At 45.4% G+C, this 14,449-nt stretch overlaps 1 protein-coding gene across 3 annotated transcripts in view; it reads right to left on the reverse strand.

Annotated features, from left to right (window-relative positions):
• ccser2a (coiled-coil serine-rich protein 2a) overlaps window positions 1-14,449 on the reverse strand; it is a 723,588-nt gene that overhangs the window by 524,553 nt on the left and 184,586 nt on the right. For all 3 annotated transcript variants that reach the window (XM_070865515.1, XM_070865514.1, XM_070865516.1), the window contains exon 5: window positions 10,209-10,299. In XM_070865515.1, coding sequence (XP_070721616.1) covers window positions 10,209-10,299 — 91 coding nt within the window. The remainder of the gene's footprint in view (window positions 1-10,208; window positions 10,300-14,449) is intronic.

The following is a 14,449-nucleotide window of genomic DNA, read 5'->3' on the forward strand; positions in this document are numbered from 1 at the left end:
CTGCGTGGCCTCCCGGTCCACTCCCCGCCCCATCCCAGGCCGAATGGCCCCGCACCTAACTACACCGAAAGGCTCCCCCCTCTCTCTCTCTCTCATCCCATCTCTCGCTCTCTCTCTCTCTCTCCCTGCTGCTGCGGTCCGGGCATCTGCTGCACTTACCTGCGCCGATTTCTTTAACTCTCCAGAAGGTTTTTCTGCAGAGGCCACATACACCGGCCTAAGTCAAACTGGAGTAACTCTCAGCTGGCCAAACTTGCCGAACTGGCCGGAATTGGCACAGGTGGCAGGTTACACCCCCTTTGCCTGACAAAAAATACTTACCTAAAAAAATCGTAACTAACTCAACTGGTGCAAATTGATTGGAAAACCTTTTTCTTTTAAACTTCGGCCAAAAAAAGCAGCCTGCTCAAAAAAAACGGCGCACATCACTGGGGAAAATTGAGCCCTTAATGTTAAAGGGGGTGCAGGTACAGAACGACCTGGGAGCCAAGTCTTTAAAGGATCACATTCCATGCCAGTGTTTATGCTCCACTCGGGTCTCCTTCTGTCTTTCCTCATCCAACTATCAGCATAACCCTCTATTCTCTTCTACCACATATGGTTATCTCGCCTCCCCTTAAATACTATTCACCTCAACCACTCCCTGTGATAGCGAATTCCCTATTTGATTTTTTGGTGACTATTTATATTGATGGCCTCTAGTTATGCTTTTCCCCAGATGCATCTTGTGGTTGCAGCTTTGTTCAGTTAATGTAACTTTAACACGTGCTAAGTGAACTAATGCATAAAACTCAAATAAGCAGATCATTAAAGAGCATTAACCAGTTAAAATACACGTGCATAAAATAGAGAAAATACTGAATAAAAATGTTACTGAAGTTCATCATTTTAATTTTTGAACAAATTGTGTTGCTGGTGAGGTTTTGCCATGAGTGAGATAACTGCATGAGGAGGAACTACTTCTCTCAGAGGGTCGTGAATCTCTGGAATTCTCTACCCCAGAGGGCTGTGGAGGCTGGGTCACTGAATATATTGTCAGATTCAGCCTCTGAGGAGCATTGGGAGTTTTTCTACAGAGCGGGAGAGTCTGTGACGATAGCGGGAGAGTCCGTGAGTTCCGGGGAGTCCGAGTTCAGTAGTTCAGGAAGATGGCGAGTGGGTAGGCCCTGAGGTCGGCGAGTGGGTAGGCCCTGAGGTCGGCGAGTGGGTAGGCCCTGAGGTCGGCGAGTGGGTAGGCCCTGAGGTCGGCGAGTGGGTAGGCCCTGAGGTCGGCGAGTGGGTAGGCCCTGAGGTCGGCGAGTGGGTAGGCCTTGAGGTCGGCGAGTGGGTAGGCCCTGAGGTCGGCGAGTGGGTAGGCCCTGAGGTCGGCGAGTGGGTAGGCCCTGAGGTCGGCGAGTGGGTAGGCCCTGAGGTCGGCGAGTGGGTAGGCCCTGAGGTCGGCGAGTGGGTAGGCCCTGAGGTCGGCGAGTGGGTAGGCCCTGAGGTCGGCGAGTGGGTAGGCCCTGAGGTCGGCGAGTGGGTAGGCCCTGAGGTCGGCGAGTGGGTAGGCCCTGAGGACGGTGAGTGGGTAGGCCCTGAGGTCGGCGAGTGGGTAGGCCCTGAGGTCGGCGAGTCGGTAGGCCCTGAGGTCGGAGAGTCGGTAGGCCCTGAGGTCGGAGAGTCGGTAGGCCCTGAGGTCGGAGAGTCGGTAGGCCCTGAGGTCGGCGAGTGGGTAGGCCCTGAGGTCGGCGAGTGGGTAGGCCCTGAGGTCGGCGAGTGGGTAGGCCCTGAGGTCGGCGAGTGGGTAGGCCCTGAGGTCGGCGAGTGGGTAGGCCCTGAGGTCGGAGAGTCGGTAGGCCCTGAGGTCGGAGAGTCGGTAGGCCCTGAGGTCGGAGAGTGGGTAGGCCCTGAGGTCGGCGAGTGGGTAGGCCCTGAGGTCGGCGAGTGGGTAGGCCCTGAGGTCGGCGAGTGGGTAGGCCCTGAGGTCGGCGAGTGGGTAGGCCCTGAGGTCGGCGAGTGGGTAGGCCCTGAGGTCGGCGAGTCGGGAGTTCGGAGGCCGGGAGGTCGTTGAGGTGAGTTGGTGAGTAGCTCTCTTTTCTCTATTTCTTTTTAAGTAGATTTTAAACTAGATAAGTCTAACTAGAGGGATGGCAGCACAGCTCAGTCCCGTGGAGTGCACATCCTGTGGAATGTGGGAAGTCCTGGACGCTTTGCGCAGCCTAGACAACCGTGTGTGCAGGAGGTGTCTCCAGCTTCAACTGCTCGAGCTCCGCGTTTCGCAGCTGGAGCAGCGGGTGGAGTCAATAAGGTGCATCCGTGAGGCTGAGAATTACGTGGATAGTACATTTCAGGAGGTGCTTACCCCGCAGCTTAAAGGCGTGCAGCTGCAGGGGAAGTGGGTGACCACCAGACATAGTAAGTGTGCTAGGCAGGTAGCGCAGGAGTTTCTCCGTGAGTCCATCTCATTTTCAAACCAATATGCAATTCTGAGTAATGATAAGGACGATGGTGCCTCTGGGGAGTGCAGCCAGAGCCAAGTCCAAGGCACCACGGGTGGTTCAGCTGCACAGGGGGAGGCACGAAGAACAAAAGGGCCCTAGTGATCGGGGATTCTATAGTTAGAGGAACAGACGGGTTTCTGTGGCCGTAGACGTGACTCCCGAATGGTTTTGTGTCTCTCTGGTGCCAGGGTCAAGTATGTCACAGAGCGGACACAGGGCATCCTGGGAGGGGGGGGGGTAAACAGCTAGAGGTCGTGGTCCATATCGGGACTAACGACATAGATAAAATGAGGGATGAGGTCCTACAGGAAGAATTTAGGGAGCTTGGAAGAAAATTAACGGGTAGGACCTCAAAGGTATTAATTTCCAGGTTACTTCCAGTGCCACGTGCTAATGAGTACAAGAATCGAAGGATAGAGAGGATGAACATGTGGCTGGAAAATTGGTGTTGGAGGGAGGGCTTTAAATTCTTGAGGCATTGGGACCACTTCTGGGGGAGATGGGACCTGTACAAATCGGACAGGTTGCACCTCAACAGCGCCGGGACCAATATCCTCGCGGGGAGTTTTGCTAGTGCTGTTGGGGAGAGTTTAAACTAGCTTGGCAGGAGGCTGGGAACCTGAGAACAAATTCAAAAGGGAAGGAAGTAAAGCAGAAGTTGGACAGCAAGAATCTAAAAAGCAAATCTGTAAGACGGAGGAAATAGGGCTTAGTATGTAGTAAGCAAGGAGGTCTTCCTGTGTTGATTGGTATAAACTCTAAAAAGCATACTTTTAAGGTGGTTGGTAGAAGGTTTAGAGGGGATTTGAGGGGGGGCTTCTTTACACAGAGGGTTGTGGGGATCTGGAACTCGCTGCCTGGAAGAGTGGTGGATGCAGAAACCCTCAGCACTTTTAAGAGATGGTTGGATGGGCACTTAAAGTGCAGTAACCTGCAGGGTTACGGACCTAGAGCTGGTAATTGGGATTAGACTGGATGATCTTTTGTTGGACGGTGCAGATAATGCAGGGACTAGAATACGGCCAGGGTGATCTCCTGGACGGGTCGGAGAGGAATTTTCCCAGATTTTTTCTCCCTAAATTGGCCTGGGTTTTTAATCTGGTTTTTGCCTCTCCCAGGAGATCACATGGCTCAGTTGGGGTGGAGTGTAGATGTCTTTAGTATAAGGGGTGTTGCAGTGGTGTTGGGGCAGACTGGTTGGGCTGGGTGCTCTTTGCCTTTCCGTTATTGTTAATGGGTTTCTTTGTTAACTTTAGGGCTGCTGACCAAGGGCCGTGTGGCTCTTTCTCGGCCGGCACAGACACAATGGGCCGAAATGGCCTCCTTCTGCGCTGTAAATTTCTATGTTTCTATATTTAATATAGAGAAAAGACAGATTTTTGAACAATAAGGGAGTCAAGGGTTATGGGGAGTGGGCAGGGACGTGGAGTTGAGGCCAAAATCAGATCAGCCATGATGTTATTGAATGGCGGAGCAGGCTCGAGGGGCCAAATGGCTTACTCCTTCTCCTATTTCTTATGTTATACACTCTCTCTGTATCTAGTCTATCAAAAACCTTTCATAATTCTAAAAGCCTCTATTAGGTGACCCCTCAGCCTTCCCTTTTCAAGAGTAAAGAGACCCAGCCTGTTCATCCATTCCTGATAGCTATACCCTTGCATTTCTGGTATCATCCTTGTAAATCCTTTTTGCATCCCCTCCAGTGCCTCTATAACCTTTTTGTAATATGACGACCAGAATTGTACACAGTACTCCAAGTGTGGTCTAACCAAGTTTCGATACAAGTTTGGCATAACTTCTCTACTTTTCAATTCAATCCCTCAAGAAACAAACCCTGTGCTTGGTTTGCTTTTTTATGGCAGGTGGCAGGACACGTTGAGAAAGCTGTTAAAAAACAAATGGGACCCTTCATTTTATTAATAGAGGCAGAGAGTATAAAAGCAAGGAAGTTATGCTAAACTTTTATAAAATACTGGTTAGGCCTCAGCTGAAGTATTGTGTTCAATTCTGGCCACCACACTTTAGGGAGGATATGAAGGCTTTAGAGAGGGTGCAGAAGAGATTTATTGGAATGGTACCAGGGAGTGAGGTAGAAGATTAGCTATGATATTGAATGGCAGAGCAGGTTTGAAGAGCCGAATGACCTAATCCTGCTCCTTATGTTCTTACAAATGAGGGACTTCAGTCATGTGAATAGACTGGAGAAGCTGGGATTGTTCTCCACAGAGCAGAGAAGGTTAAGAGATGTTCAAAATCTTGAAGGGTTTACATAGAGTAAATAAAGAGAGTTTCCAGTGGCAGAATGGTTGGTAACCAGAGGACACAGATTTAAGGTGATTGGCAAAAGAACCAGAAGGGGAGATGAGGAAACATGTTTACGCAGCGAGTTGTTGTGATCTGGAACGCGCTGCCTGAAAGGGCGGTGGAATCAGATTCAATAATAACTTTCAAAAGGGAATCGGATACATACTTGAAGGTTAAAAAAGATAACAGGGCTGTGGAGAAAGAGCAGGCGAGTGAGACTAATTGGAGAGCTCTACCAAAGAGCAGGCACAGGCATGATGGGCCCAATGGCCTCCTTCTATGCTGTATCATTCAATGATTCCGTAAAACATTGCACAAAATACTTCCAATAAGACAAATGCTGCTTTGATGATTAGTGGTTGACGGGAATAAGTTTTTAAAGCTAAATTTTCCAAGCTCCCCAATTACTCAGCCAGTTGATGCGATGGGTACATGACCATACGGCCTACAGATAGCGCTGTCTACGCTAAAATAACTCTTATTAATGACAACTATTGTGGCAGCAATAGACGTTAGCATTCCAGTGTAGGGATGGGTAGATTCATAGGGCTCCTCATCAGTATCCAACAATCCCTGCTGTAACTGTGCACTTGAAGTCCCGCTCACCCATCACTCCTGTGCTCGATGACTGACATTGGCTTCCAGTTAAGCAATGCCTCGATTTCAAAATTCTCATCCTTATTTTCAAATTCCTCCATGAACTCGCCCCTCCCTATCTCTAATCTCCTCCAGCCCCACATCCCCCCGTGGGCTCGGTGTCAAATTTTTATTGCATAATATTCCTGTGAAGCGCCTTGGGACGTTTCACTACATTAAAGATGCTATATAAATATAAGTTGTTGTTGTTGTTGGCACCAAGTGAGGACAGGGTAGGCCGAGACCGTGACATCCCTTACTGAGGAAATCTACAGCCTGCATGTCTTCAAATTGGAACCTGAAAGGGACTATAACGAAGCAATGACCTTTGTTAGACAAACATTTAAAATAATACAGGTGTGTGGCAAAGAGTTTTTTTTAAAACAAGAGTTTTAAAAATTTGTAAATAAATTTACACAAGATACATGATTGGATTATTTAAGATTTGTTTTAAAACTGTTAACTGATTTCACAATGGCTGCACACGAAAGGAATTCTCCAAGATAAGATTTGCCATTGGTCTTATCCTGGGGCAAGGCAGAGGCTCGGTTCATCATCTCGGCCTACAGAATAAAGAACATAATGAGTTTGCAGGTGGAAGGCTAGTCACTGTACAGTGACATTTAAAAAATGTAATCTGAAAATTGGTTTCTTTTTACAAAAATAAAACTGGCAAGGATGAAAATTAAATACTGGTGCAGGGGGCTTTCCTCACACCAATACTCCGGAATGTTGTCAGGCTTTCTTTAGCCCTTGGTGAGTGGGTTTTTACCAGTTTCCTGGAGCCAGCAAGAATATACTAACGCTGCAGCCATCGGGGAAGTGGAATCTCAGTTTGAACAGTTTTATCCAGAATTTATCAAAAACAGCTTACCAAATATGTTTGGAGGCAAATCATGTGTAAATAACTTGTAAATAAAAAATGCGATGCTAGAACAGGGGCAATCAGCTGGCACCTCCAGTGTGAATCCCTTTTAAGTGAATCTAATCAAAAGATTCCATTTTGTTTGCAGCTTACCCCATTCCAAGAACGAGCTGTACCATAGCACAACAATGCAAATCAGTAGAAACACTATTTTTAAACAAACACTGCCTCCTAATGGCAAAACAGCAGGCTATTCCGATTAGAAATGCTATTCATGATGATTTAAACTTTAGGAATGAATGCCAAACACAATACCTGTGCATTTTTATCCCAACCCATCCTCACCTCCATTACCCTATCATAATCAGTAGATAGAGGTCTCAGCTCTTAACTGTTCCACACATTGTAAATCAGAGAATGTAATAAAAATTTAAGTTGCCAAGCTGATAAATCCTGTTGTTGCCTAATCCTTCCACAAGTATCTGAACACGTGACACAGGCATTGTGCACTACATTATTCTGCTTTTATAAAGGTCAAGCAGCTCGGCTCAGTGCTGTGCATTTCAATCAAATCTAAGAAGCACTAACAAGCTAAGCTATCTGTACAGGAAGCTGGAATGAAGAACAAAAGGTTACAAAGGATTTCAAGCTGAAACTACAAGTGCTACAGAATGAAATTGCGAGTCAAGAGAACCAATATTCAGGTCTACCACTGATGAGAAATTGTGCTCTCCTGTGTTTCAGTTGTGGATTAGCCAGGTATGCAATATTTGTCACAATACGGCATCAACTCAATACGGCATCATGGCATGAAAGGTGAAAATCTGTGAATGAATGGGTTATGTAAAGTGCCCCAGCAGAAGTAGAAGCACACATTTCTATTTAGAGCACTTTCCTGTAGTGAGTATACATTATAGCCTTAAGAGTTTAATTCTGGTAAAATGCATCTCCAGCTTTCAACAAGGTAATTCTTTCACCCCCATAAAAAAATGGCTATAAAGTGGCTATATACACTCTCCTTAATATTAGATAATAATACATTGTGCATTATATGTTAGAATGTTCCTGTTCTAAAACAAACCTTCCAACCTGACATGAGCAACACGTTGGCGATCAGTGACCATTTCAACTAATCTGAAGTTTTCTCCATTACCCTACCTGGGAGATCATTCCAAGTACTGATAACTTCCGAGTGAAGAAGCACTTTCCAACACCCTAAATTCGCATTTCACCCAGGGAGCTGGCCTTTTAGTAGTTTTAGTCCAGGACCCCTTGTTTAAATGTCCTGGCCTATCTTGAATTATTACGCTATTTCCATTCTGCTGGCATCCAATATAAAAACAGAAAAAGCTGGAATTACTTGGCGTCAGGCAGCATCTGTGGAAAAGCAATAGTCAGTTGATGCTGCAGGACTGAAGCCCTTCCTCAGGACTGGGAGATATTTCAGCTCAACAACATTTAGAAAGCAACACAAGGAAAACAGGGAAGCGAAAAAGAAAAAGAAACACAAAACCAGAGAAAAGGAATGTGAATGTGGAGTCTACTGGAAGGCAAAGAAAGAAAATCAGACCACCGCCAAAGGTTCAGACCATCCTGCCAATAGCTTTCCAACACTGGTTTGGGGAGGGTCCACTCCAAGTACCACCCTGCTCCCTCACACCCCCTCCCAATCCCTGCAAACACCGGCACACCATTCCCGCATTGCCAGCAGCAACTGCCAGGGAGAAAATAGTAGTAAAAGTCCGAAGATGTTAAAGTCAGTGTGAATACCATAGGGCTGCAAAGTGCTGAGGAGAAAGTCGTACATTCATGGTGAAAAGGAGACAGTACGGGGCAGTAAAATGGCAGAGGGTGTCAGAAGATGGCAGATATAGGTGGGTAAGGACTGGACAAGGAAGGGAAAATAGTGGGGCAGGAACAGGAAGAAATAATTGGTCTACGTTGGTGGATGCTGGGGAGGAGCTGGAAGCGACTGTCTAGGAGAACAATGAGAATGGAGACCATGCGGGGAATATCAGAGATGAGCATCTCTAGAGAGAAAAGACAGGTTAAAATTTTAGGTAGATCACTCCTTCAGAACTCGAAGGATTCTGCACGACACATTAACCTCCCTTCTCTCTAGAGATGGTGAATTTCTAGCATTTGCTGCTTCTGGTTTAGATTTCTGGCATTTTCATTTTTTTTTAATTCACCCAAATTGCTAAACTACTGTATCTTTTTGAATTGTATTTTGTGATGTTACATCTGTGTGTTCAGGAAACCGAGCAGCCAGCATCCATGAATATTGCCCAAGACGTTCAGATAACAGGAACCAATTGCTACTTTCTTAAGGGAAAGGCAGGAATTTCAAATTTCCAGGACGGATGGCGTCATCTTTAAATGGGTGAAAAGATCAGGAAACTGAAAAAGGACAAGGGCATTAAAAGTTGGTGGACTGCTTGGGGAGTTCTCAACAAGACGCTCATGCTAAAGAGAAAGGAAACTGCTGTTGCAAAATATATCTTGGACTTTCAATTTCAAAACAGGAAAGGCTATTACATTATTTCAGGAGAAGTTATTCAAACAGGTCATTAACCCACCATACTTTTCTCCTTACATGTTTTGTTCTATTGTATTGACAAGATGTGTCAAATTCTTTTAAGCTTTCGATTGCACAATATGTTTTATTGTGATGCTTTATTAGATGCTTTAGCCTGTTAAAAACTCTGGTCTATATTTAATAATCTGCCAATCTCAAGACAATAGCGTTTGAAGCTTGAGACAATGTTCAACGTAAAATAGCTTACTTCAGGTAAAGGTAATCATTAATCCTTAGGTCACCACCTATGAAAAAGATGAATTATTAATACAAATGTAGCTTCTGGATCCTAGAGGGACAAGGTTCATTTATGGAGAATACTGTGACTTCATTGAGAAAATAGCTCCAAGGTATTTATCCTCGTTATAGTCACTTTTACTTGCATCCAATTATTGTACAAAAAAATTGAATGAATACTGGATGGTATGGATAGTGAAATGACTTCTATCATGTTTCTACATTGAGAGTGTTTGAATAAATAATAAAAAGCTAACATTGCATGAATAAATGGGAACACTGGTGTTGGAGATTTCTTATTCTGTCAGTGCTCTATTTTCACCTTTAACTCTTTGCCATTCCTAACTGGCTTCTGTCATCATCATCATCATAGGCGGTCCCTCGAACGAGGATGACTTGCTTCCACGAGTTCACAGGTGTTTCGATGAAGGACCCGATGTTCCAGTCCTGAACTCCAATTGAGGGGGTGGAAGATGCCTGTGCGTGGATTTCGCCTCTTCTGGGCCCCGTACCCTCATCTGTCACGCCTCCGCCACGATCTCTCGCCGCTCATCCACCCCGACCTACCCACTCTTCTGCACCTGGGTCCTGCCGATGTCCCTGCCCACGCTCCAAAACGGCGACCACGGTTTTGATGACGTCACCCAGTCGCCCATCTCAAAATCATCGCACACTTGGAGCAGCTCGCGCTGGAGGTTGAAGTGGTATGCCACTCCAGCTCATTTACTTCCCAACTGCGGAGCTGTCAGCTCATTTACTTCCCAACCTGCGGAGCTGTTCTCTCACAGGTCGGGGGGGGGGGGGGCAGTGCCACAGTCACAGTTAACTGTCACAGTTATGGTGATGCCATAAGTATGGGTGCTGTTAAAAGTTATGGCAGTGTTTTTGTTCATTATTTATAGAAAACAAGGGCAGTATTTATTGCATTATAAAACATGCTGATATCGCCAAGCCATGGAGACAGATGACAAGGAAAAGGATGAATTTTAGCATTCAAAGGCAACAGTCATCACATATCTGCCCAATAACTGGCAGGACATTGAAAATATATCCCAGGGTAGGGTACTATAAGGATCTTATTGAAATTTAAATGAAAAGCTTGACTTACCCATCTTGCAAGGAGCATCCTCAGGCAGATCAACATCCAACATGAGATCATCTTCATCCAGATCACCTGACTCCAGGTTATTCAGAATATCCTACAGGGAAATAGCAAAGAAATAGCCTTAGAAATGTGCACAAAGGGGAAGTCAACTTCCCCTTGATCAAATGTAAAAGACAGGAACTGAGATTCGGTTTCCAAAAGAGTAAGTTCATATGTCATCTTCACTTTTCAAGGTTGTATGTTAGCAAAATATTCCATAACTTTAGTTTAAACAATGGATTTCATGTTGAAAATTTTAATTTGTTTACCAATTCTTAAGTGCATGGAAGCAATAGGAGGGAAGGGAAGCAGAAACTGTCTGATCACTTGAATATGTTTTCCAGCAGGTGAAGTGAACAGCAATATTAGCATTGCTTATTAAGTTACTGATGGTTTAGACCATGATGTTCTGAATTAACAGATTAATATAGTTGGGATGGGGGAGAGGGGGGGGGAGAGGGGGGGGGGGGGGTGGGGGGAGATTCAACAAAAACAAAGTACAAGTAACTGAGCTGCCAATAACTAGCGGGGTGCCGCAGGGATCAGTACTGGGACCCCAACTATTTACAATTTATATTAACGACTTGGAAGAAGGGACTGAGTGTAACGTAGCCAAGTTTGCTGACGATACAAAGATCGGAGGAAAAGCAATGTGTGAGGAGGACACAAAAATCTGCAAAAGAACAAACAGGTTAAGTGAGTGGGCAAAAATTTGGCAGATGGAGTATAATGTTGGAAAGCGTGAGGTCATGCAGTTTGGCAGAAAAAAATCAAAGAGCAAGTTATTATTTAAATGGAAAAAGATTGCAAAGTGCCGCAGTATAGCGGGACCTGGAGGAACTTGTGCATGAAACACAAAAGGATAGTATACAGGTATCGCAAGTGATCAGAAAGGCCAATGGTATCTTGGCCTTTATTGCAAAGGGGATGGAGTATAAAACCAAGGAAGTCTTACTACAGCTATTTAAGGTATTGGTGAGGCCACACCTGGAATACTGCGTGCAGTTTTGGTTTCCATATTTACGAAAGGATATACAGTACTTGCTTTGGAGGCAGTTCGGAGAAGGTTCACTAGGTTGATTCCGGGGATGAGGGGGTTGACTTATGAGGAAAGGTTGAGTAGGTTGGGCCTCTACTTATTAGAATTCAGAAGAATGAGAGGTGAACTTATCGAAATGTATAAGATTATGAGGGGGCTTGACAAGGTGGATGCAGAGAGGATGTTTCCACTGATGGGGGAGACTAGAACTAGAGGGCATGATCTTAGAATAAGGGGCCGCCCATTTAAATCAGAGATGAGGAGAAATTTCTTCTGAGGGTTGTAAATCTGTGGAATTCGCTGCCTCAGAGAGCTGTTACATTGAATAAATTTAAGACAGAAATAGACAGTTTCTTAAACGATAAGGGGATAAGGGGTTATGGGGAGTGGGTGGGGAAGTGGAGCGGAGTCCATGATCAGATCAGCCATGATCTTATTGAATAGCGGAGCAGGCTCGAGGGGCCATATTGCCTACTCCTGCTCCTATTTCTTATGTTCTTATGTTATGAACCTGCCTCATCATTGGGTAAAACTACAAAGACAAATGCCAAGCACTAGAATAGAAATGTTACTTTTAAAAACAAGAACAAATTTACTGGAATGAAAACTGGTTCATGAGGATTTTTGGCCAGTACCAATCAGTGCATCACCAACAGGGTTCAGACTGTGTATTGTTGCCACTAAAGATTTAATCACTCGTTTTTCATTTGCATAGGCAGCTGAACTCTTTCTCAAACTTTCCACTTTTTGTTCTCTCCATGTAAAACACTGGTGTGAGCAAGCAAGTTCACAATTATCTAGCGGAGATTTTATTAGGATAACAGAGCAAAGAGCAGTCTTATAATGCCTTGTCGCCACCCCCATATTGCCTCTCAGCTCTCAGGGACATCAAGCACATTTGGATGGATTTATATTTGACAGCAAGATACCTTCAAGGGATATCAAAAACATCCTGTGCAGGCCAAAGAACAGGCGACAAGAGATTATTGAGCTTAATCATTTTTTAAAGATTTTTTCTGCTGAAGGAAAGTATCTGTTCGAACACAAGGAGGAAGTGAATTCAGTCAGTACATAACATGGAGATGCTGGATAATTAGTCCAATGTGATATGAAAATAAAGCTACCGCTGCATTTGAACAGAGACTCCAGTGTGCTGTTCACTGAAAAAGGCAAATAGTATTAATTAGCTGGAAAATGAACGAGAGAAACTGCAATTGCATAAATTAATTCTCATGCCGTGCTGGGTGCTCCTGTAATGTACTTTCAGGAGGCAGATATTTTGGTGCTGAAAATCCGAGCTATGAAATGGAGCCAACAGGTTTTTAACTACTGTTGAATCAAAAGCAAGAAAATACATAGACAGAATGTACCTTAACTACCTCACACATTCTGTTTTTCATAAGTGATTGCCAATAATGTAGAGATAAGAGGGAAAAACAAATGCTGGAAATTTGAAACAAAAACAGATAATAGGAGTGAAATCAGCATCTGAGAAAAAGGGTGTAAAATGTTAACCTGTTTTTCTCTTTGAAGATGTTGAGGGATCTGCACAGTGTTTCCAGCATTTTTAATGATGGGATTGGCGTGTTATTTAATGTTCTGTACAGAGCTTGAACAAGACTGCCCATTTGGAAAGTTAGATGTGTTGAATAATCTTACAGCACAATAAAACAATGACTTGCTTCAGCACCGTTTCTACAAACCAACCATAGGGTTTGCTTTAAACAAAACAATGGAGCCACATGCTCCCCCTTCCCTACAAAGGGTCAGCTGGCTGGTGTAAGACAGACGGTTGCGGGTTCAACGCTGCTCCAGGACCTCAACAAATAACAGCTCGCATTTATATAGTGTCTTTAATGTAGTAAAACATACCAAGGTGCTTCACAGGAGTATAATCAGACAAAAATTACGTCGAGCCAAAGAAGCACATATTAGGAGGAGTGACCAAAAACCTGGTCAGAGGTGGGTTTTTAGGAGAGTCTTATAGGAAGCGAAGCAAGCTGCTAAAGCAGAGATTATGGCCCCAAGTTTCCACATGATTTGCTCCTGATTTTTTGGAGCAACTGGTGCAGAACGGAGTATCTTAGAAATCGGAATTCTCATCATTTAGTTTGCTCCAGTTCGAGTCAGTTAGAACAGTTTCACTTTGGAACAGAATTTTTTTTTTCAAAAGGGGGATTGTCCGGCCACTTACGCCTGATTTCAAAGTTTCGGCAGTGAAAACTTACTCCAAACTAACTTAGAATGGAGTAAGTGAAGATTTTTGTACGCTCGAAAAAACCTTGTCTACACTTTAGAAAATCAGGCGTAGGTTACAAATCAGGCGTAGGGAATGGGGGGGGGGGGTTTAAAGGGAAGTTTACAAACATTAAACACTTCAGTTTTACAAATAAAGAGCCATCATCAATAATAATTTATAAATACATCAATAAATCAACCAATAAATCAATCAAAAAAAATTAATAAGAAATCATTTTTTTTTAAATCAATAAATAAAACATTTTCTACTTACCGACTGCAGCACCGGGAGCCCTCCAACAGCATGCTGGGATGCCCCCCTCCCCCCCAGTGTGTCTCTGTCAGTGTCTCTATCTCTCTGTCTGTGTCTCTCATTCTCTGTCTGTCAGTGTCTGTATTTCTGACAGCGAGGGGAGGGGGAGGAGGGGGGGGAGAGGGAGAGAGGGGGGGAGCAGAGGGGGGGAAGGGGGAGAAGGGGGAGGGGGGAGAAGGGGGAGGGGGGAGAAGGGGGAGGGGGGGAGAAGGGGGAGAAAGGAGATGGGGGGAGAAAGGAGATGGGGGGGAAAGGAGATGGGGGGAAAGGAGATGGGGGGAAAGGAGATGGGGAGGGAAAGGAGATGGGGGGGAAAGGAGATGGGGAGGGGGGAAAGGAGATGGAGGGGAAAGGAGATGGGGGGGAAAAGGAGAAGGGGGGGGGGGAGGAGAAGGGGGGGGGGGAGGCTGAACGGGCCGGGTCCGAGACTTCAGGCAGGGCCCGTCCCCAGCACCAGATTTACAGGTAGGTGGCGTTGGTTCGGGTCGGGGGGGTGGTGGGAGGGAGGGAGGGAGAGGGAGGTCGGGTCGGGGGGAGGGAGGGAGAGGGAGGTCAGGTCGGGGGGAGGGAAGTCAGGTCGGATCCAGTCCGGGGCGGGGCGGGGGGGGAAGCGGG

Source organism: Pristiophorus japonicus, chromosome 22 (assembly GCF_044704955.1).
Source record: "Pristiophorus japonicus isolate sPriJap1 chromosome 22, sPriJap1.hap1, whole genome shotgun sequence".
Lineage (NCBI taxonomy): Eukaryota > Metazoa > Chordata > Chondrichthyes > Pristiophoridae > Pristiophorus > Pristiophorus japonicus.